The sequence below is a fragment of the Ambystoma mexicanum genome, chromosome 4p (assembly GCF_040938575.1).
Source record: "Ambystoma mexicanum isolate Mex_15411 chromosome 4p, UKY_AmexF1_1, whole genome shotgun sequence".
Classification (NCBI taxonomy): Eukaryota; Metazoa; Chordata; class Amphibia; order Caudata; family Ambystomatidae; genus Ambystoma; species Ambystoma mexicanum.
Window position 1 is genome coordinate 522,824,669 of NC_090927.1, and position 25,690 is coordinate 522,850,358.

General features: G+C 44.7%; 1 protein-coding gene across 1 annotated transcript in view; it reads right to left on the bottom strand.

Moving 5' to 3' along the window:
* The window catches only part of SNTG2 (syntrophin gamma 2), a 1,542,102-nt gene that overhangs the window by 1,434,180 nt on the left and 82,232 nt on the right, over nt 1-25,690 (bottom strand). Inside the window, exons 3-4 of the mRNA XM_069605189.1 lie at nt 24,451-24,507; nt 24,267-24,324 (exon numbers count right to left, since the gene is read on the bottom strand). Coding sequence (XP_069461290.1) covers nt 24,267-24,324; nt 24,451-24,507 — 115 coding nt within the window. The remainder of the gene's footprint in view (nt 1-24,266; nt 24,325-24,450; nt 24,508-25,690) is intronic.

The following is a 25,690-nucleotide window of genomic DNA, read 5'->3' on the forward strand; positions in this document are numbered from 1 at the left end:
TATTTCATCTAAACCAAGAAAAAGACGTTCTCCTGTAGCACAAGGAGCACAATACTACAGAGACATAAATATAAATAAAATAAACAAAGATAACACAATATATGAAGACGCACCACAAAGTGGTCAATTTGAGCATGATTTTGCTAACACTATGGATAACAAGTGTGACCACTACAAAATCCACCCACTACATTCAAGGGACATCCGAGGGATGCTTTACAAATATACCAATGGCATGAATCAAAAGGCTGTTTTATGAGTACAGAAGAAAAAATAGTTTAGAAACACACTTTTTTCTAATACTCTTCCCTACAGGAAAAGGAGGAAAACATGATGACGACATTTGCAAACCTACCAGAGTACCATACTCTCAGATAAAATATTGACTTTGTTTTTCATCATTTGTTCAAAGTGAAATAGTACGTCTATGCAATGGCGTTACTCATACATTAAAAACTGCCACATATTTTACCAACAGGTCAGCTAGTGAACTACTTAAAAGATAACAGACAAAGCTTTTCTGTTTCATATCTGATGTTAGATACAGTGACAAAAAGTCAAACCACCCAATAACACATATAATATCAACAGAGAAGAAGCCTCCAAGAACCTTAATGATTACCAACCCAGCATTATTTCTAGTTGGAATGCACATCCAATTCCACACAACTCAACTGTTGTCATAATGTATGTCACAGCCTATATCACCAAAGCTGAAAAGATTCAGTTAAAAGGTCTCTGGAATGATATTTCATCTGAAAAAACACTTTCCCTCAAACTATATAGCTTGAGTATAAAGTTGCATTTCCATAAAGAATATAGTTTCTAAAAGCCTTGAACTGTTTAACAGGCCCATCTTTTTACGGGAAATTTGAAAACATTCTCGCGTTAAACCTTGGTCTGGCTTCATCTTGAATGAGAATGGTACAGTCATTCCAAGAAATTGAATGTCTAAGTGAAGAAGATTTCATCATCTTTACAATTAATACAATTGATACTTTCTATGAGACGGAAGCCCTTCTTTGTAAAGTGTATGTTTGTATGACAAAAATATGTCTGGTGACAAAAATATTTCTGTAAGAAGTAAATAATTCTCTCTTTTTCTTGCATATGCTGGAAGAGTTCATAAGTCTCCCCAATGACACAGGTGGCACATTTGGAGTTTTAAATTGTGAAGGTAGTCCAGTGAGACAAGTAATTAACCCGGAAAAGCTATCTGACCAGAAATAATTCTATTACATGGCTATGCTAACGTTAATTAAACCTTGGTATAGAGAAGAATATATAGGGCAGTATGCTACATTTAAAGTTGTTTCTGCTGCATCTGAAAACAATTTACACATGACAAATGTAAGCAGAACAAACAAATCTTAGAAGATGGTCAGCTTTCCCTTGTAGGCAGCCAAGAACTGCTTGCAGAACGCCTTATTCAAACTGAAGAAAACAGCAATGTGTGCGATGAAAAGCAGCATGGCACAATCCGAGAAATCAGAAAAATGATATGTCAGTGCCTGTATTGCCCTTTAAAGATTAACAATGCATCAAATACCTGGAGGGTATTGAACAAATTGAACATGAATCACACCATGAAAACACAACTTGAACGATTAATAATTAACCTCTGCTATTATGCATTAGTGGTGAAGCTGATTCCGACAAAATGTTCCTAACATTAAACGTATTCATACATGTTTACAATAAAAACATGCAACAGTCTTTCAGTGTTGTTTCATTCCCTACAGGACTAGCTGCTCAAAACATAGGAGGTGTAACTTTAAATCAACTTCTGCCACTCCCATATCATCATTCAGACAAACTAGAGTGTCATAAATTGTCTGAGGACGATGTCTTTAAGACTGGATAAGAAGAATGATTTGAAAGAAAATATCTATGTATTTGGCAATCTCCTAAAGTTAACACAGGTCAAAGACCAACCTGCATTCCAAACATTAGGCAATGAAGAGTGTTGTACAACACTTGGAAGCATAGAGAATATAAACCTCTGATGTCATTTTTGTGACAGAGCATTACTTCAGAATATGAGTCAATGAATAGTTCCTACTATTCCCAAATACCGAAGAACATTAGATTTGGTATACTTTCTGAGCAAGCTAAACAAACCATACAAAGTTGACTTCAAAATAAACTGTATGGAAAAGAAAAATCAGGTCCTAAACTGATGGACCAGTTACAAATAAAATCAACAAGGTGTACATTCAATTAATTATAATGAATTAATTAACTTATTAAGAGTTTTGTACTTTGTACGTTGTCATCCCCAATGTCAACCCTTGCAGGCTGTGTTCAACTTAGTTGCAAAATGCTTCAAAACTAAAACCAGCCTATAGTGCACATCAATTGTACAGAGGTATTAGAAGTACATAGCATGACACTCCATATGCGGCAATAAGCAGTTGCATGCCTAAATCAACTAGAAATATCAATATCCAGCACAGCTGGATTAGCAAAAGTTGCTTTCTCTCTTCCTCAACCACAGAGTAATTCTAACCTGTTACCTGGATGTGGACCCGGGTTTAGTGAATACAGCAAAGGGTACAGTTGTTGGTTTTCAACCATATCAAACTGAAGACGGTATTCACTTTGTTATGGTCAAATTTTACAAACTACAACAAACTCAAAAATAAATTCCAGAACATATGCATGTTTCTTTCTTTTGAAAAATGTGTCTGTAAGAAGTAAGTCACTCTCTCTTTTTTTTGCATATGTTGTAAGAATTCATAAGTCTCAAGGCCTAACCAATGACCATGCACTTGTAGAAATTGGCAATCAAATCTAATCTTTAAAGAGGTTCAGAGTTATTTGGCACTCGCTTGTGTTTGTGTACACACAAATTCTTTTCAGAACTCTGATGCAAGCAAATCAAAAGTAGCCATCCCTTTCATTCGAGAATATACTAGACAGTGTATTTTGTACACTACTAAATGAGATGTACCCTGTACCTGAAAAAGCTTAACGACAACTTGTACAGTGTGAAACCACATCAGTCAACCTACAAAACCCAATCAAAACTAACACACATGTCTCAGACCTGCCAACATCCACTTCTGTTGATCTCTTTAAATTTCAGAACATCACTAGAGCCAGTTCCTATGGAAATGTTATCAGTCTACTGTTTCATTTGTCACCACTTGTGAACAATATTAACTTGCATGACTCAGATCAGCTATGTTGTTCACGTGTTTTCCTGCACAGAAATGCAGAAATACAGTAACAATCCTGTATCAATCTACACTGTATCAGGGATAGGGCAGTGTGATGAATCCGATGGTTATCACCACTTATTTTCCGCCGATCACCATGTGGCCAGCAGATGGCAGCCGCTACCTGATCCTGGGGGCAGTTATATGAGGGAGGATCACATGGGGCAAGGTGGCCTCCGGGAGACAGTTGTGGTATCATCAGGTGAGACGTGGTATTCTCCTTTCCTTTTTTATGATACATCTCCAATTCACGATGCCCTAATAGCCTATTGTAACACCTTCCCTCTTGCCCCCATGGAGTAGTAAAAATCTTTTGTTACACCACAAATGCCAACTCTCAAAATCTAACTTTGTGCAATTATGAAAGACACTTTTTTCCAATTTCATCTACTCTTCTTCTAAACCTAGTTTTTCTTTAAAACCCAATTGAAACCTTCAAACAGTGTTTTCAGGAAGGGACTACTATTCCCCCAAACCCCACAACACTGGGACAAGGAAGGAGAGTGAAGTAATGCAGAGCACGGGAATCTATGAGCAAAGGCAGTGTTGTAATGGCAGCGAGCTTACACCTGTCCTGGGATGTTTAACTCACCAAGAAACACAGTCAGGCTGCTGACAGGATCGAGTTGCGATTTTCCATGCGAGGGGACATCTGGAAGGAATTCGGTGAAGCCAACCAGCTCAGGAAACTGAAGGGAGAAGGATGCTGTAAGTGGATGACACACAGCGAGAACATCAGAAGCCAACGGAGGACTGCTGGGCATTCGCCGGCATCAGAGAACAGGGACTTGCTCGACAAAATCCCATGCGAAGCAGCCGAGCATAGCGGAAGCCTCAGGAAGAAGTCAGACAGTGGAGAAACGTTCATGAAGCAGAAAGCAGCAAGCGTCCATCACTGGCGGACCGCAAAAGAAACGAGAGATGCCATCAAGTACAGGTGAGTCCACAATGGGACCGAGAGAACACCAGGGCATATTGGTGGCTGCACCAAACTGAAATAATTACTTGTAGTGAAACCAAGAGAGAGAAAGAGAAAAGGAATGGTTTCTAATACTGGAGGAAGAAAGACTGAAACAGCAGTTTTCTAAGAGGAGAGAATTTCAAGTTTGTCAATGGATGTTACCAGCATATAAGAGAGAGGTTAAAGAGACTTTATATTAGAAATTAAGCACGTTAGCCCAGGAGGCTAAAAAGCGGAACCATAAAAGATGGGAGAGTGAGCAGGAGCTCACATATAAAACGTCCTGGCAGGAGAGTACACAAGGCAACTCATGTTTTGTGCATATGAAAGAAGCCCTGGCAGGAAAGTATACCAGGCAACTAAAGTTTTGTGCATATGAAAGAAGCCTTGGCAGGAGAGTATACCAGGCAATTGCAAAATGGTCAATCCTGAAAGCCTGGCAGGAAAGTATACCAGGCAGTTGCACATTGTAAAATAAATCCTGTTAGAGAAATACACCAGGAGAGTTGAAAGTGAACTAGCTAGTGGGCTGTGTTGCTTTAAGAGACTTTTGAACAAAAACCCTGGCAGGAGAATACATCAGGCATCCCAATCAAACATAAAAGGAAGATAGCCGGTTTGAAGATAACTTTTGTTGTTGACCCAAAGGAAATTTGTAACCCAAGAAATTGACACAGAATCCAGGGGAAGGGAAGAGCCCTCTGGAGCAAGGATACTCATCCTTGATAGACTTTGTTTTGTGGGAGTTATATATATGTTTCCTTTCTTTTGAACATTTTCAAAGCACTTAAGGCCAAAGACATTGTCCTTTTCACCTTAGAATTCAATGGTTTAGAGAGTGAGGGTCAGAATAATACTTTGTCCACACCACGGTATTGTTTTGGACATTCTGACACTGATAGATCCTTAGTTTGAGTTTAGGTAGGGAAACTCTGCTAGCAAAAAACACAGGCAGGGTGCTGGCAGGAGCGAGTTGCTCCTCTCTGTGCAAGGGGACATCTGGAAGGAAGTCAGTGGAGCCAACCAGCTCGGGAAACTGAAGGGAGAAGGATGCTGGAAGCGGATGACACACAGCAAGAATGCCAGAATCTAACCGAGGGCTCTTGGCATTCACCGGCATCGGAGAACAGGGCTTTACCCCTTGGAATCCCATGCGAAGCAGACAAGCATAGTAGAAGCATCAGGGTGAAGGAGAACGGTGAAGAAACGGTTATGAAGCAGAAAGCAGCAGGAGACCATCACTGGTGGACCGCAGAAGAAACGAGAGATGCCTTCAAGAACCGGTTAGTCCAAAAAGGGACTGAGGGAACACCAAGGGCGTATTGGTGGCCACGCCAAACTGAAATAATTGCTTGTAGTGAAACCAAGAGAGAGAGAAAAATAATGGTTTTCAAAACCAGAGGGAGAAAGACTGAAACAGCAGTTTTCTAAGAGGATAGACTTTCAAGTTTGTCAATGAATGTTGCAAGCATATAAGAGGGACATTAAAGAGACTTCATATAAGTCACCAAGTACATTAGCTAAGGAGGCTAAAAGGCAGAACCATCTAAGGTGGGAGAGTTAGCAGGAGCTCACATATGAAAAGTCCTGCAGGGAGATTACACCAGGCAACTATAAGTGTGTGCATGTTTTAAAGAATCCCTGGCAGGAGAGTATACCAGACAATTGTATAAGTGTGAATCCAGAAAGCCTGGCAGGAAAGTATACCAGGCAGTTGCAAATTGTAAAAGAAATCCTGGTAGGGAAATACACCAGGAGAATTGAAAGTGAATGAGATACAAGAAATAGCCAGAAGGCTGTGTTGTTTTAAGGGACCTGGGAACAAAAACCCTGGCAGGAGAATACACTAGCAGAGGTGGGTGCACAGATTAGATACGGTAAAGACAGGGTTAAATATTTCTGTCGAATGGAAATCCTTTTTGTAGGATATACCTTTTAGCTTACCTCCTAAAATACACTTATTGCAGATAACCCCCTTTTTGTGTCTGTTATGTAGAACAAAGTACACAACTATCCACAAATTTGGGAATGACTACTACTCAAATAAGGTTTTATTTATTGATGATCTATGATACCAACCAGATCATGACTGTGCACTGGGGGAGTCAGGAATACCTTGTAAGCTGCTGTTTTATTTAAAGCAAGTGGTAACCCAGGAAATTGACTATGACATTATGTATTACAAGTGGCATGATGACAGTATGTATTGAAAGCAAATGTACACATTTATCTCGCCTTCCTGTTGTATTTTATCTTTCGGGATATGTTGTTACACATTTCTCTTATCTCCTTTGGCTCAAGAGGTGATACCACCACCCCATTGTTTTGATTCAGTCTGATCCTTTTTATACTCTTCCATCAGGGAACCACACAACACTGTGTTAGGTCTAAGTTTTTTTTCCCTTTTTTTGATCGTACTGAGAGCCACTCTCCCACTCATGTAAACAATGATCGGGTTGCCATGGCAATGCTCATGAATACAGCGCATTTTTTAATTAAACCTGGCAGCATGCACTGCCCTATGACTCCAACTAATATGTGCCTCTTTAGCACGTTTGTTTTTGAGATTTTGGGACTTTCGGTGCATTTAGTTAACCAGTCCCGATTCAAGATGGCACCTGTTAAACCACCATCGGCGCTTAGCAACGGCGTCCCCTTCCGCAAGCGTGTGTCCTCCAGACCCGTACAGACACTGCAAAGAGCACATCTCTGAGAGCTCTCCCGTCGGCAAAAGCACGTAAACCTTGATCGCGCACCAGCCGGCTGCCCATTGCTCCCCACTGTGGAGCATGGACACAGGTAATTAACAGAACGCTCGTGTTGTAAATAGCTCAGCACTTGTGCCAACCCTTGTGTCAGTTAAGAATCGTGACTTCATGTTTTTTACCATTTGGTTTAGAATCTGCGCCCGGGACTCCATTAGATGGTTTTGTTTCCGAGGCCAAGCAGTTCAGTGTGTGAGAAATCCCCCCTCTGAACTGGGTAAGCATGTCAACATGGCCCTTTGATTTATTTTCTCTGAGTACACACCTCACTACATAGATTTCATATTAAGAATGAACACATATATCTCCTTGTTTTTAGTACTATATGTGAAGAGGTAGATGCCATAGCGTGCTGACTCTTGGACTCACATCCACTATTAATAGGTAAGATCCATCCAGCAAGCATGTGGACCTTATTTTCCACTCTTTCTTCTATTATTGAGCCGCACAATACCAGATGCATTCAATGGGTATTGTCCATTCTTTTACCAGGTTATCGACGCCATCTTCACCTATGGTGAGACGTCTGTCCCCATAGGTAAGCCATGTCTTTTCTACTTGGAAGTTAGACATTAGTGATTTATGTCACGCCTAAATCCAATAAGTTTTGAGCCTCCCCTTATCAAATGTCTCCATTCCTGTTACAGCTTTCCCTGAACATCCTGACCACACAGTTTTCCCTTCGTCCTGATGAAGGCCCTAGGAAGAAATGGCTCACGTTGCCCTGTTATAGGGCTGAAACACCTGGTGTAGACGCTTTTGTACCAAAAACACAAACACCATCAATGTCAATTGTTTGTGATCTCTAGAAAGTTGTACGATTGATTTGTTTTAGTTTATTTGTTCACTTTGTGTTTGACGCCTGTCGTATACTTGCAGTAGCGACAGTAGTAATTGCATTAATGTTTGTCTAACTATATTACCCTGTGAATACAGGTTTCTGTTTTGCTCTGACCATGCAAATTGTGTTTGCTTATGTGTTTTGTCTTTGATGCAATGTTCATTACGTAAAAATAGAAATTCAAAATCTTTTCAAATATAAAACTTATAAAAGTGTGATTCTATACACTTTGCTGTTCTGGGAATGAAAATAGAAGGGAGGAGGATACATAGTAAGATTGTTTTCCAACCCATTCACTTTTGTTCTAGTAACTTTAGCCTTCCTGGGCAGAATAGGGTTGCTTCCACTAGGAGCCCTTTGATATTATTTAGGAGAATACACCAGGCATCCAAACCACACATAAAAAGGAAGACAGCCAGTTTGAAGATAGCTTTTGTTGTTGATGCAATGAAATGTCAAGAACTGCTATTTGTAACCCGAGAAAGTGACAAAGAATCCAAAGGAAGTGAAGAACCCTCTGGAGCAAGGATACTCATCCTTGATAGACTTCTTTTTGCGGGAGTTATATATTTTTCCTTTCTTTTGAACATTTTCAAAACACTGAAGGCCAAAGGTATTATCCGTTTTCACCTTAGAATTAATTTGTTTCGAGTGTGAGAGTCAGAATAGTGAACTGTTTTGTTTTGGACTTTCTGACATGACAGATCCTTCATTTTGAGCTTAGGTAGGGAAACTCTGCTAGTGCAGGGACACTGAGGCCTTTTCTCAACCCCTTTTTTTTGTTATAATAAAAGGCTTTAGCCAAAATCATGTCTAACTTGTGTCCAAGTATCATTTGTGACTCTTCACAGCAGATAGTGGAACAATGTACAGGAAATATGCATACAATCTCTATAAACAAACAAGAGGATCTCCAAGAACTCTTCATGTGCTTACTAGAAAGTCTTTTGTGAGGGAATAATTTCCTATATATTATTTTCTGGAGATTGCATACCCTTGAAAACATGTATGCAGACATGATATATCCAATGCTACAAAGATATATGACAGATTGAAGAAAAAACAAATGCGAATTTAGCAACTTTACATATGGATAAGTGTCTCTTGTAAGAAAAAAACATTCACTACATTTGTCATAATATACCATACTGGTTACAGTGCTACATCTGGTCAACACTCTGCATACAGTAAACACTTAGCTGGTTGGTTCCATGCTACTGCATGCCTCCTTCTTTCATTATTCAATTCATTCTGCGACATGCAATTTCGAATGCCTTGACCTATTCCTCCATCCTCACCTTAGGGCACTGCTCTGTATGGTGGCACTTCCTGTCTGACACTGTAGGAAATACGTGGTGTACTCTTGAGATAAATGTCTGTGGACTACACCATATTAATGTGATGTTTTGTACTTTTGTAATAACTGTTTAATTTTACTTGGATTGTGGGGGCATTTCTATTCTGAATAGTCCTTTTCATTGTGTATTTTTGCCATCTGTGAGTTGGGGACTCAGAGTTGTTCTGTATGTTTTCCTCTCCTTTAGAGTGTAAATTCTGTTTTTCCTGATGAAGACGTTGTTAAGTGATTCACAAACGTTGAAACAGGTCGAGAAATTGGGGATGTGGTCATGTTTCATATCTAATTGACCCACCCCAGGTGTAGACCACTTCTGTGATAAATATAGTGGTCATGTACATTGAATGCACTTCATTTAAAAACTAAAAAGCTGTTAGCTCTGATTTTTAACAGGCTTTACTACATATGTATTGTTGTTGGGTTTTTAAATTGTATAGAATGTGTTTGTATGATGGCTGTGTGTGGACGACTGAGCGAATGATTGATTGTCAATTGTATGAATTATTTGAATTCCTTGTTCTTAATTCTCTTGCAATGTAACTAATATGCTAAAGTGCTGATTAAATCATGATTAATTTGTTTCTGTTAATGATGTATCAGGCATAATAAATCTTTTGATACTTTGTTTATAAAGTAAATTCCTCTGGACTCTTACGTCTGAACAAATTAGTTATACTAATACCCTAGCCCAGAGTGGGGTGTTTCCTGCGTCCTTCAGAGATACATGGTTCCAGTGTAATGACACTTGCATCATTCACAAACAATGACTATCTGCAAAACTAACAAAATGTCTACTTAAAATTACTTAAAGAAAATGTCTTCCATTACATTTCTTCCTGCAGGGTTCATTCTGTTTAATGAAACCCTTAGAATATGCAAATGAGTGTTTAACTACTTTACAAAGTAGAAAACACTGTACGTTTTATTATAGGAAACATGTTTCATAATTTTATCTTTCAAAGAAAGCATTGTGTTTGTAGTAAGCTAAATTAAATCTATACCTTCAGGATTGATAAGTAAACCTCAGATCATATATCATACATTTACACCTAGAAAATCATAAAACAAACCAAACCTGATCCACATACAAATAAAAAGATCTAAAAGTAAAAAGAAACTATTTTCATTTGAAAAACTGCACTTAAAATAAAATATCAGAAATGATAACTACCATAAATAAACATTCTGATGTATTGATTGAACTGAAAGAAACTTGTGTCTAAAGCGTTTAGTTTCCCAACACATTGCAGGTACAAAACACCAATGGGGCTCTATCTACTTTAAACAATTAACTAGAACGCAAAATCGATAGCTAAGAATTTTAAAAGATGTATAAGGTTTCCTATAATTCAAACTGAAGATTGCATCATAAAGTAAAACATGTTATTTTTGGAATTCTTTTTGGATGTTTATGTCATGTGGCCTAGTGATAAGAAATATGTTCAGAGAACACCAATGTAACACACATAAATGTTGCATAAAACATGATACATCTAATGTACTGAGAACAAAAAGATAATGGTTGTAATGTCCTCCAAATCATATTTCACTTTTAATTATGCTTTCTTTTCTTTACACTGTGATAAACCAGAAGCTGTCTCACCCACCAGTACTCGGGGATCTGTCATCCAGGTGGCCAGGACATGGCGATCGCTTTTGGATGCAGTTCCTGGGGGTGGACCAGTGCGGGAGGATCACCTGGGTGAGGGGTGTTCAGGAGTGGGGCATGGATGAAACCGGTATCCCCTTCCCTGTAACACCTTTACCCCATCCTACTCGGTAGGATATTCAGGACCTCTACCCCCCCCCTTTTACAACACAAACACGTTCTCGCTGAAAGCCCTCTCTAAGCTAACACAGACTAACACCCGAGACATGTACCTGAGATGTCCCAATACTATGGTCAGGTGATGTCATGCAATAATCGACAATCACTCACACCTTCCCCACACGGATAAAAGGCGGAGAACAAGAGCACACTCGGAGAAAGGGAGCCAGGCAAAAGACACAAGGAAACAGCAGTTTCAAGACAGCAGCTGAGGAGGAGAGGAGAGGCGGCAATACCGAAGGGGATCGCAAGGAGGGAAATGCAAGTTAAGTGAACTGCTGATGAGTGATTGAACGTTAAAGCAAACAACAATACCTTTGACAGAGTGGTCCGGCACTGCATGGATGCTCAATAGAAGGTCTATGTAAGGTATCCAGCTGAGCACGAAAGTAGATACATTTGATCCGAGCCTGGCAGAGGGAGATCATTTGAAAGTGAATGAATACATGTCAATGGAAGTGGTCCTGCGACAGGTCAAGCTAAATCCTGCGCTCAGTCAAAAGTCTTTGATTTTGATGAAATAGAGTACATTTTAGAAAAGTATGTGCATTTGGTCTGAGCCTAGCAGAGGGAGACCAATTGAAGATTTTGTGTGAAAGGGGGTCTGAACCCGGCAGGGTCTGAGCCCAGCACAGGGGACCCTACGTGAACAGTAAATTACCTGAGACATTGTATAAGTGAAAATCCTAAGAAGAAAGGAACTTTAATGTTTGTTTGTCGCATCAGGCCCTCTGAAGTAAGAGACTTTGAATGACAAAAGAGACTTTGGCACAGAAGGCCCTGATACTGTGATCACTTGTGGCTGTCTTACTGTTTGACACCATGCCTACCCTACAACACATATAATGGAGTTTCAGCTCTTCAACCTAAGACTAACCAAAGCTAAGCCCAATACCCCATATGTTGACATGCACACATGATTACAAGCCCCATAAAACTACCAACCAACCTAATACATGACCAACATCCACCCATGATTTAACAATAGTACAGACAGTATATCATCAGGTCCAGAAAATATTGTTCAGGAGCTACAATCAAACTCATATCCACACTGAGATGGAAAATTGAGTGAACACTGCGTATTTACATCACTGCCATCAAACAATCACAATTGTCCGGGAAAAGTGGGTTTGGATGGTAACACTACTAACAAATCTCTTTACAAAGCTAGCAAACAAGCTACCAAGTCAAGATTTTAAACACACTATGACAACACTAATATCAGTATTTTATCAACACTAGTAAAGATTGGTCAGGCACCTAGTGCTGGAAGCAAACCGCATCTCCACTTTATAGTGAAAATAACCTCTCAGCAAACCTTTTCACTACAATAGCAATATTATCAATAGTACTGAAATGTAAGCACAGGGCCTAGCCTGCAGACACACCCATGATCCATTCTCCCAGCAACAATGAAGATAAATCCCACAAACCTCTATCAACAAACCTACTATAACACCTTCACTAAAGCACAAGGGCTAAATTATGATTTCCAGGAAAAAAGTGGGCCTGGATTATCACCCCAATTCCCACTTTACACTAAGACTGAACACTAAGCGAACAATACCACAACACAATCAGTACATTCTTAGTGCCAGGGCAAAGTGTACTTCGGGATTGACCCACTTTTCATTAACATTTATGACAAGACCCACAAAGCTCTAGAAACCAACCTACCATTCATCCAAAATCCTGTGCTAACTGATACAACATTACAATTCCTGTGTCCCACCCACTATGTATAATATCTTTACTAAGCCTTTGTTCGACAAACTGGACAGACTGGGTATCACCTCCACAAATTATGCAGATGATACCCAGATCCTCATCCCCCTTTCGGGCAACTTTTTGGAGGACACAGCCTTAGTAAACAGAGTATACCTCCTCATTCAGGCAGGCATGGATGGCATCTCATGGCCTCTGCCTGAATGACGATAAAACTGAGATACTAATCCCAGGCTCTGAAACTAACATAAAAAAACGTAGCCCTAACTATACCACCTTCAATATTGACAACAATCTTATCAAGGTAATGCCATTGGTCAAAACACTAGGCTTCTATCTTGATGCCACTCTTTCGCTCAAGAAACAAGTCAACTCACTCGCATCCTCCACAGCTTATACCTGTAAACTTATCCGAGCTTGCAGACCATTCCTCTCTACCTCGAATTGCATCACCCTTGCCAATGCCCTTGTAATGTCGAGATTAGACTACTGTAACGCTCTCTACTCAGGTGTCAAGAAAAATATCATCGATAAAATACAAAGAATGCAAAATAACGCCCTAAGAACAGCCCTGAATATCCCTAGGAGAGAACACATCTCTGATGCTAGAAGAGAGGTTCACTGGCTAAAAATATCTGACAGGATACTTCTAAAAACAGTCTCCCTTACCACCAAATGCTTAAACAACTTGGCCCCACCCTACCTTGCTGAAAGGATAGATAGAAGATCGTCCACACATCCAACATGAACAGCCAATGCCCATACCCTAGAAACGCCTAGGTTTAAACGTATCACAGCTGGAGGATCTAGCTTCCCAGTTATTGCAGCACAAACCTGGAATGCATTACCGCATGACCTCAGAAAAGAACAACCATATCCTAAATTTAGACTCAATGTAATTAAATGGCTACGATCGAATGACTGTTAGCCTACCACCTTAGTACCTTGCACTCCTGTCTCTGCTGCATGTCTCTTAACTTGCTTCCTCCTGTATGCCACTGTAACCATCCTGGCAGCCTATTCTGAAGCTGTCTTGTATATTATATCCTCCTTTGTACACATTATGTAACTAAGCTTGAGTTGTCTTGACCTCTACTGCGCCCGGCTACCTAATGGGTTTGGCGCGCAATACCAAATAAACAAACAAACAAACAAACAAACAGTACATCAGATGAGCTTCAAAAATGTGCGCATGAAGCTATCCTGCAACCAACCTCTACCAACACTTTACAATGGCACAGGTGGCAACACACAGCAATTCTATGTTTAGTGACAACAGTGCTGACTAAAGTAGGCAATAAAGAATGAACTTTCTGGCCAACATGTATTTCTTTTTTTCTCCAAAAACTATCTTGCACAGCAATTATGGTTGCAGACAAGGTGCATATAAGCCTACTTGTGTTGTACCATTTTTTCCACCTTTACATACCCAGCATGAGCAGCCCTAAGCCTTCCTAAAAATATAAGACAGCATGAGACTGCTATAAAGTCTGTGACAAATCCAGGGAATCTCTCCTTTCTCCCCATGGGGGAGCCACGCCATGGGGGAGCTATGCTTAACAACCCATATGGGGACAGAGCAAACAGGAGCCCACTAGGGGTGACCCACATCAGGGGACAAGAAATCCCCAAGTAAGGGTTTTACTCAACCTCCCTTTAAAACAGAATCCAAAGTGTGTTTTGGCTATTTGGGATTTGATAACCACAATAATATACAGGGCCCGTTAAAGATGGACGGATTGGAGGCCACCAGGGGGCACAGGCAGGATGGACGCCTGAGCTTCGAGCTCCGCACCCAGCCCCGGGTAAACTGCGGTCCACCAGCGGAACGAGGGTCCCATGAACCACGCGACCCCCACCAAGAGGTGTGGGAACCGGTAGCCCCCACTTGGACCCAACTCCGGTCCCGATCCGACGCTCCTACGAGGAGCTTTGCGGGCTGAGACGATACCAGCGGCCCCTCCCCCACGGCCTGGTGTGGAGCAGCGTGGGAGGCGACGAGGGAGAGCGTCCGCGCACACATAGGCCGTGCCGCTCATGAGAGGGCCTGGGGCCGCGGACACTTAACGCAGACAACCGCGGATCATCGCACGAACCAGGGGCCCGACCCGAGGAAGGCCATCCGCCCGCCAAGGGAGCTGCGACATCGCAGGGGGGGCCGACGCGGGAGCGTGCCCCCCTTTCCATCGCGGCATGCATCAAGGCAGCCCACGGCACCTGGGGGCTCCACGCCTGGCGCTTCTGAGGCGGGGCGGCCGGGAAGCCGCCGACGCGGCCCGGAGAGGGCCATCCTCCCACCCTTAGAAGAACGACACTGCCGAGAGGCCGACGCTGGGGCGTGCCCCCCGCCCTTCCGCCGCGGCCCCGCGCCTGGCGCTCCAGACACTCGAGGCGGGGCAGCCGAGGTACCGCGGGTGCGCTCTGTCAGAGGGAGGCCCGGGCCTACCTGCCCATCCCACGGCCCCAGGGTCCGATCCGAAGAAGGCCATCCATCTACCCACGGAACACCGACATCGTCCAACACACTCCCCCTCCTCCCGCTCTCACCTAAGGAAAGTGCCAGGGGACACCTGCAGCCTCGCGACGAGGACCGTCCCCACTGCGGCTAGGTTTGGGGATCAAAGTGAGACAAGCATAGAGGGCAAGGGCCCCTGCCCGGCACCCCTACGACCCCCCTCCATTGGAAGGCCTCTTGGAGTAAACGGGGTACCAAAGGGAACGTTCCGCAAACTAACGGAGCCAAACAGGGTAGACACGATCCTCCCATGAGCTGGAAAGAAAACTTGCTGAAATACCAATTTGTGGCCAACGAGAGTGTCATGGCGACCGGGGGCCCCGCTACCCCACCCCCAGACTTGGGGGCCATCCAGAACAATATCCAGACGATTCTAGAGGAGATACGAGGGATGAGGACTGACATGGGCGCCAAATTGGCTGACTTCACGACCAAAGTCACCACCCTAGAAGACCGAGTGGAGGGAGTCGAAAACAATCAGCTCTCTGTAACGCTCCTCGAAACCCAAATGGACATTAGACTCCAAGACATGGAAAGACGAGAGGAAGAACTCCGGCTTAAGGTCGACGACATGGAGAACAGGGAGAGAAGGAACAACCTGCGCATTTTTGGCCTGGTGGAGTCCGAGGGCGAATCCACACAAGGACTTCAGGGCAAAGTGCACGACATTGTGAGGATCGCCCTGGGAACAGAGGCTGAGGGCACTATCAACTTTGACAGAGTGCACCGGGCGGGAGGGGGGGGGGCAGAGGCCCGCGCTCTGTCTTGGTCCGGCTACATTATTATAAAGACAAGGCCAAAATTCTAGAGAAAGCGAGTAACCTCGGCAACATACAATATGGCGACTCAAGGGTGTCCATCTTCCAAGATCTGTCGGCCCTCACCCTGTCAATGAGGAGGAAATGTGGCACCCTCACAAGATGGCTTCAAGGTAAAGGGGTTCGATACCGCTGGGGACATCCCTTCTGTTTGGAATTTGAATGGCTAGGGGAGAAGTACCACCTGGTGTCGGAGGAGGATATTCGAAGGGGCACAGACGACCTGGTCAGCGACCAGGCGGGCCACTCGGGCGCCCAGGACGGGAGAGCCCGTGACCCCCCCAGGGGTCCTGACAGACTGGTGAACCACAGCGGCAAATCCAAGGTCAAGGGGGCCCGGAATTTCCGGAAAACCAGACACCCGTCGACAAACTCTGAAGATCACTCGAAGTCATGATAATACCGCTCGAGTGGAGGTGGAGGAGATCACGAGGTGAGCATTGACTCGGGGCCCGGGCTCTGGAGGTCCTGGGTCCACGAGATGCCATAACTGGACGCCGCGTTGGCGCAACGGCTGGCCCGCCGGACTACAGGGCAGGCGAAAGTTTGTTAAAAAGTTAACTGTTTGGTTGAGTTGGGCCACACACGAGGCCCAAGTTAATGGTTGCGGGGCTGGAGTGGGGGCTCATGGTTCCAGAATTCTACCTCGGACACTTGTACCGAGGTTCTGACGGGGCCAGCCTATATTGATCTAGAGAATTGGGATCCCCTAACACATGAAAATCCCGGGGCTGGGGTTAGAGTCCTTGGTGGTTCGTTGACCAACCCCACCGTATGTTGGGGAAAGTGGACGAACGCCTTATATTTCAGGGGAAGGGGGGGAGGGGGGAGGAAACAGGGAGGGGGGCTTGGAATAGGGGGGAGAGGGGGGGAAAAATGGTCAACAGGGCAGACAGAGGGGTAAGGGGGGAAAATCAGTTCAAGTCACGGAAACTTGCTTGGCGGCGGGCTCCGAAATTCAGATACTATGAGGGGTCCAAAGTGCACAACCGAAAAGGCGATAATGATTGAAGGGAAGATAGGCACGTTGAACGTCATGGGCCTTAATTCTCAAAATAAGAGGTCCCTTATGAGCAATATGTTCCGCAAACAACATCTAACAGTTCTATTCCTACAGGAGACACATTATAAACGCGGGAGGGAGTCCAGAATCAAAGGGAAAGATATTGGCTGCAACTACTGGGCATCACACCCGACCTCAAAGAAGGAGGGGGTGGGCATTCTCCTGGGTAGGGCACTCCAACTCACAGGGGTAGAAACCAAGAGAGGATTTGGAGGCCGATTTTTAGGTGTTAAAGGGTTTTGCGAGGGACAGCGCGTCACTCTAGCCACCGTATACGCACCCAACTCGGGTCAGGTGGAATTCCTCAATCGGGTCTTCAGTGTCATGGACGAATGGGCAGAGGGGGCCATGATACTGGGCGGGGACTTCAATCTAATAGCTGACCCCCAACTGGACTGGTGGTCCGCCAGGGGAGGGACACCCAAGGGGATCACTAAGGACAACCTGGCCTTGCAAGCCCTCCTGAGGGATCACTACTGGGTAGAAACCTGGCGCAAAGCATACCCGGGCCAGGGCGATTACACCTTCTTCTCTCCCCCGCACTGCACCTACACTAGAATCGACCTCCTGCTGTCCTCAGAGGAGGGGGATGGGGTGGTAACCCAACCAAGGGTTGAGGCCATAACGTGGTCGGACCACGAACTGCTCGTGGCTAACTGGTCACTGCCCGTTGCCCCGAGATCATCTCGATGGCGGTGCAATGACACGCTCCTTAGGGACCCCGTGTTCCGCGACTTTATGAAACAGGAAATGCTGGCCTACTTTGAGACAAACGACACCGGGGAGACTGACATGTCTATGGTATGGGAAGCGGGGAAAGCCACTTTTAGAGGTCTCCTCATAGCAGAGGGCTCGAGGCGCAAAAGGGAGAGGGGCCTGATCGAGAGCAAACTCCATGCGGAATTGCAGGTCTTGCGGACCAGATTGGGCGCCCCGGGAGGTGATCGGGAGGCACTCCTGGACGAGATGCAGGGCAAAAGACAGGAGCTCCATACGGTTCTCATAGGGGAGGTTGTCAAAAAAATGCGGTACACTAAGCAGTTATACTATGAACGGGGCGACAGGGTGGGGACTCTGTTGGCACAAAGGTCACGGGGGTGCAGGGTGGAAAGAGGGATTACCCAGCTTGGTGATGAGGGAGGCAGAATTCATAAGGACCGGCAGAAAATAACGGAATGCTTTGCTGACTACTACAGCAAACTTTATTCCAGGCAAGTGGGCGAATCACAGGAGGATATTTCCTCCTACCTGGCGGAACACCCCCTCCCCAGGCTGACCGACGAAGACCTAGAGGCCCTCGAGGGGGAAATCTCAGAAGAGGAGGTGGAGGGAGCCATCAAAAGACTGAAGGCCGGAAAGGCACCAGGCCGAGACGGCTATACAGCAGATTTTTACAAACAGACCCAATCGATCCTGGTGAAACCCCTGGCTAAACTGTTCAACCAGATTAGGAGTCGGCACACAATCCCACCGACGTTCCTGCAGGCCCTCATCACCGTCATACCCAAACCAGGCAAGGACCAGGCGGACTGTGGGTCTTACAGACCCATCTCACTTCTTAATTTGGATGCCAAGATTTTCGCTAGGATCTTGGCTTCCAGACTGGAAAACTCCCTCCCACGCCTGATACACCCAGACCAGGCGGGATTCGTCCTTAACAGACAGGGCTCCGATAATTTAAGGAAAACGCTCCACATACTAGCCACAACTGAAGCCAGAAACGAGGGCACACTCTTACTGGCTCTCGATGCGGAGAAGGCCTTCGACAGGGTCAGTTGGGCCTTCATGAGGGAGGTCCTCACATCTATGGGGATGGGCCCGAGGTGGTTGGGATGGATATCTGCGCTTTACTCCTCCCCCTCGGCCAGAGTGGTGGCAAACGGAATGGAATCAAGAGAATTCCCCCTTTAACGTGGTACGAGGCAGGGATGCCCCCTATCCCCGTTACTCTATGCATTGGTAATGGAACCATGGGCAGTCTCGGTCCGCAACGATATAGCCATCAGGGGAATACAGATGGGGGACATGCACTGCAAAATTTGCCTCATCGCAGATGACGCCCTGCTCTATGTCACCAGACCGTCCCAAACAATCCCCCGGCTGCTACAGGGCCTCACGCGATATGGGGAGTTATCGGGGTATAAAGTCAACCTTGACAAATCGGTAGCATTTATTGGTGGGAATCTATCGGACCCGGAGATGGCCTTTGTGGAGGGACTCCCCTTCAAACGGAGTGAGGAGGGGTTCCGGTATCTGGGAGTCCAGATCACGCGCGACCTTGAAGACCTGTATGCGGCCAACTCCCCCCCCCCTCTGGTCAACAATCAGGAGAGACATAGAAAGGTGGGCGGGAGCGGGTCTCTCGTGGATGGCACGCCTCAATCTCATAAAAATGGTGATTCTCCCAAAATTCCTGTTTCTCTTCCAGATGCTCCCGGTGCAGGTCCCTAAGGCCTTCTTTGAAGAAACAAAACGTGTCCTCCTTAATTTCCTCTGGCAGGGTAAAAAACACAGAATTTCATACGAGGTACTGACCAGGGCCAAGGAGGACGGGGGGGTGGGTTACCCTGACCTGGAGACATATTACAGGGCATCCCAGTTGAGGATACTGGTTGATCACTTCTCACCGGGAACGAAAAAACAGTGGGTAGCCATGGATAATAGGCCCCTCGCACCTGTCACAATAGAGGAATGGCTCTGGGTCCCAAGGAATAAGATCCCCAGAACCGTCCTGAACCATCCGATTCTGAAAGTACTGTGGTCCTTATGGAGAGAGGGAGGCTACTACAGATGGCTCACAACATGGCCCTCCCCCTTAAGCTGCATTTGGGCCCCTCCTTTCCTGGCCAAAATAGCAGAACCAGCAGCATACCAGACATGGTTCTAGGCAGGCCTTAGCAGGACTGGTCATATGTGGGTGGGGGGCTCTTTCTTACCCCTGAGTGACCTTGAGGAGGCCCTGGGAATAGGCACGCTCTCCCCTTTCCGTTATCTTCAGCTCAAAGGAGTCCTCACTGAGCCATCCTGGGGCGATACCCTCAGGAGGGACCTTACAGACTTTGAAAAACTGACCGCGAGGGGCTCCAAGGGGATAATATCCCGCCTCTATAAGCTCTTTCTGTTCTCTGTCCCCAGAGACCCGCCGCCAGCATGCACACAATGGGGTAGGGACCTAGGTGAGGAAATCGATGACGAAAGATGGACGGAGATGTGTAGACGGGCTAATCGATCCACAGCCTCCCTCCAGTATCGCCATCAGGCCCTCAAGATACTACACCGATGGCACTATCCCCCGCAGAGGATAGCTAGGATGAGGCCAGGATATGACCCACACTGCTGGAAATGCAGGACAGAAAGAGGAGACTACCTTCACATGTGGTGGGGATGCCCAGTGGTCCAAAACTATTGGGACAAGGTACGGGCCTGGATCAAGGGGGTGGATGGGGTTGAGCGATCTTCCTGCCCTTGGCTCCTCCTCTTCGGAATTGACGTTGGGGAAGGCCAAGAGGGCACTCAAGACCATATGCTTCAGGTTATGCTGGTAGCAGCCAGATGTTGCCTGGCACAGAAATGGAAACATCCGGAAATGCCAGGGGAAAAAACCTGGGTAACCAAGGTACGGGCCATCTACGACATGGAGTTCCTCACACACCTGCTTGATGAGTCCAAATCCAGCATCGAGGAAATCTGGCTCCCCTTTTTTGACAAATATGGTCGAGCGGTCTAGTGCCTAATGGTGATGCCGGGGGACCCCCCCCAAGGACACGGTGCCATGACCCGCAAACCCGTTAGTGAACTTTACCCAGTTGGTCCACACGACTTCGACGTGCCAAACGCACAGTGCACTGACACTTTTGTTTTCTAAGGAACCCGTCAAGCAAGCAATTAACCAACCTATGAGCATGTGAACTGAAGGGGGGTGGAGGGAGGGAAAGGGAGGGAGAAGGGGTGTGTTGCGTTTGGTTTTTTCCTCTTAACTCATATCTGCAAATGTAATGTAACTTCGTAATGCACAAATGAAACTTAATAAAATCGATTTTCAAAAAAAAGATGGACGGATTGGCTTCTGATCAGGGTTTGTTACCATTCATGCATGGAGTCTTTCATCTCGTTCCAAGTAGGAACATAAAGGGCCTGAGAATCATTCAGGAAGAGAGAGATAAAGTCTGAGGGTAAGAGACAGAGACTTCTGCTGCAGCACAAAGGATAGGACGTCTCCTTTCCCGGAGGAGCCTGGAGGCAAGGCCACACAGGCGGAGTGTGAGCGGAAGAACAGAGAAGCCTGCAGAACACTGCTGCCTCAAGGAGGGCTAGGAGCCAAAGGAGCTCTTAGTCGCTGAGAGAAGGAGAGAGGAAGCATGGCATAGCAGCGTATGTCATGCCGGATGTCAAAGTCCTGTCAGTCACAGACAGGAGCAACTGAAGCAGGAGAGCCGACCATGAAGAAGTCAAAGTCATTGTTCTGCACCAAACGAAGATGCTGCCTCCCTCGATGGGCATTGCTGCTGAGAACCAGGTATGCGCTGACAGAGAGTTGTGGGAGGAGGTCAGTGATATATCAAGACACTGCATGAGGGGGTGGAAGCAGTGACAATCAGGTAAGGCGTGGGAAGCTGCAAAGCTCAGGCTGAGCCAAGCACCAAGATACCCCACAGAGGGGTGATAGTGGCAATCTGAGAAGGCCTGCAGAGCTGCATAGCTCACTTCAGCCTGAGCACCAAGATACCCCATGAGGGGGTCAAAGCTGTGACAATCCCAGAGGGGCTGAGCAGCCGCATAGCCCACACTGTTAATATAAACAAACTCTGATCATGGGATAAATCAATGTAATACAATTGAATGAAATCAACATGAAAGTAAATATACAGTTAAACATAGACTGATTTTAAAGAGAGCAGAATAGTATGTTGAAATGTATTAAAAATCAAGTAAAGAGACATAAAAACAAGTAGAAACATATATTACATTCTCCTCAAAAATATAAGTGATTTATATTGTGTGCATATCATTCCATTTATCAATGCGGACCTAGCAGTTCATTATCTGCAATGCATATTCTAATGTGCAAACAATCACGAACAGTATAAAACATGAATAATAGCACATTCACCATAGTGTTAGTGATAACAAGTAGGCAAACATTAGCATCATCATTAAAATACTGGCATAGTAGTAGTCAATCTGCTAAATGAAAGTGTGTGCAAAGAGCATCTCAAGGCAACACAAACTTTGTTTCTCTCTGAAAATTTCATTGCTTTAACTTCCACAGTGACTACACAATCATTTAATTTATCTGCAACATGAAATAGCCCACGCCAGGCTGAACACCAAGATACCCCGCAAGGGGGTGGAAGGAGTAACAATCCTAAACATCCTGTTATGCTGCATAGCCCATGCAAGTCATAAATACACAATACACCAAAAGGGGGTGAAATACCAGGAAGGTATGAACAAGAAAACAATCCAACACATACCGGGGACCCCAAGCCGGGGCAAATACGCTCCCAGATAAAAGAAGTGAATCCAAGAGAGACTCACAAGGCCTGTCGTGTCCAACAAGGGGTGTGCTCACAGAATCAGTAGACCCATTTCAGAATCGAACTGTTTGAAATAAGAACATTTGGGTAGGTGCCAGGAGTCAACTCCACCAGGAAAAGAGAAAGACTAAAAGACATTTCTGTATTGCACTAGTAGGCCGGGGGGCCTGAGAGAAAACCAAAACACTTTTGGTGGGGGTCAGAAAACAGCCACCAGCAGCCAAGTAAAGGTGGAGCAATCTCACATAGGCTAAGTTTATGATGTTTTTCCAATAGTGGTAAGGTAGTTTCCATTTGGATGGAGGACGGAATTTGTGTAAGACATTCTGACGAGCACTAGCTTATTATTTTCATTAAAGATTAGGAAAACCATCATTAAGAGCAGCAGGGACAAGATAGGCATTTTTCACTTTTATAAAATGGAGAATTTAAAAGCATATCTTCTTGTGTGTCTCCTAAATTGGACTTACAGCAAGCCATCTTTGTTCCAATTTCACCCACACACTGTCTGCGATCTAATGGATAGGTTTGCAGACATCATTCTGCTGCCTTGTTTGATTCATTTGCAAGAATAAGTCACCCAATAACAACCTTCTCCCACAGCACTAATGTTGTAGTGTGTGCAATACAACTCTAATATTATATTTTGTATCTTTTTTTCACTGTGTTGTTTGCAGACATCATGTGTTTTCCACCAAGACCATGAAGCATGCCACCAATTTCAAAACGTTTGACGCTCCTCATGTTTCGAAATTGACCAATCTTTCTATGCTGTCTGTGGGCGTCAAAGTGCCATCTGATTGCTCCAGTAGTGTCAGGAAGTGAGTCCACAGACTGAACCAAGAAAACACACATATCTTTGCTCGGGCTTCTAACTCAGCCCTGGGTAATTACCTGGCCCGGTAAATCCCCGCCTGTCGGACTTTCGTGCTTAATTAAACTGCATGCCTATATTTTCAGTATAGCATTTTTGTGTACCTTAAATGTAACTTGCTTCTCTGTAAGAAAAGTCGTCACACTCGTCAAGTATATCAGAGTTAGAACATCGAGCATGGGCTATTGTGTTACTTGTATTTAAACGTTCTAACCAGTAGTGGAGGAAGACATCATTGAGTTCAAGCTGATCATCATTCCAAAAAGTTCAGGACTACAAAAAAGTTGGCACGTCAGTATACTTAACTACCCAACATTTCACTTAAATTAACCTTTCGAAAGTACAGGGTTGTAACCCATTCTTAAATATCACTCTGAAAACATTTTCTCATGTTGTTAAAGGTGTACCCCATTACAAAATTTAACGGGAGCGGGGGTGTCCCCCACGCTCCTTAAATGGTATAATGGGTACAGGGGTTGCGGGGGTGTCCCCTGCATCCTTTACAGGGATTCCGGCGGCAAAACCACTGCCTTTTTGCCCCAATGTTTTGTGTCCACAGCCATTTTTGCCGCGATTTGAACACATGGAACTGATTTCACAACCCTTGCTTGCAAAAGTACAGTATTTGATTTTTTTGTATGCAACCATTCATTTATATTGATTATGTATTTAGTATATTATACAGCAAATAACAATCAAAATATAAATGGCACATTACATAACATGCGGATACAAAACACACAGTTACATGTTTTTACCTGCTTGGTTTTTAAATATTTTTGATATGACGACAGGCACCTTATGCTCTGCTCCACCCTGCAATATGAATATCAAGAAATATATTTTTACACTTCAGCAATAAACGCTTAAGGAAAAACAACACTTAAAGAAAAACAGTAAGTGAACCAAGTAATATTCAATCATACTTCATTCGGTTCGTACCTTGATACTAAGGCCCAGACCACCAACTGGCTGTCTGTGAAGTGTAACAGTTCTGTGCTTTAGCAAATTGCAAAATAAAAAATGGGAAAAATATAATTTTGTTAAAAGCATTCTCAAAGGAGTTGATAGCATTTGTTGTGTAGATTTTATTATCTGTAACATCACTTAGATTTCACAAACGACATTACAAATCTATTCAATAACATCATTTGATAAGTAATAAACCCACACTGTTTGGCAGAGATTAACAACAGAATCTTCCTGATACCTTTTTTTAGATGAAATAAAGTTGTAAAGGTGGTGCCCAAATGACAATATAGTCCTAATAATAATAATACGACTAAGCAACAGAATGCTGGATGTCTACCTTTTGCTCAAGTGCCACCTATGAGCGGAAATGAGGTGGGCGCAAAGGGATAACGGGCACCGTTAAGGACATTGGTGCTGGTAATCCCTTTGCGCCCTATTCCGAGGTCCTTTAGCGGGTCCCTTCCTTAATGGACGGGGCCCGTTAAGGGACTTCAGAGCTAATAACTGTACCGCAAATTGCAGTACCGTTATTAGCGCCTTCCCCCATCCCATTGAGCCCTATGGGGGCTGAAATGAGAATGGTGATCGGCTTTTTCAATGGGGACTTACCGGTCCCGCAAAGGTTGGAATAGACTGGTAAGTCCCCATTGAATGAGGGCGGACTCAGTACTATTATTGGAGGCAGCCATGGCGCTATTGGCCATGGCTGCCTCCAATCTCGGAATGAGGCCCATTGTATTGGGTACACATAGGAGGGAGATGCATGTGAGAATGGACTCAAAGCATGTTGGTGTTTGGTTACTTACCCACTCTTTGACTGCATATCACCATGCTAATCCCTATGACCATACCCACCCTTCACCTGCCCAACCCCACCCAAAACACATTCTCATGGGATTGCTTTGAACTAGCTCTATCAAGCAGTTGCATCAACCTTTGGCCAGCCAATTCTATTACCAAGCAGCCTGCTTAGAGTCAATGGGCCTCATTACGAGTTTGGAGGTAGCCATGGTGTTTTTAGCGGCATGCCTACCCCCAAACTTTTGTCCGGGTCCCGAAAAATGGGAATTACCGGGGCATTCCGACCATTGCGGGTCCGGTAATTCCCATTCGCGGAAACCGGACCCGATACATCCCCATTCCCATTAGAGCCACCATGGGGCTCACTGGGAATGGGGAGGATGCTAACAAAGGTCCCACTAATGACTGG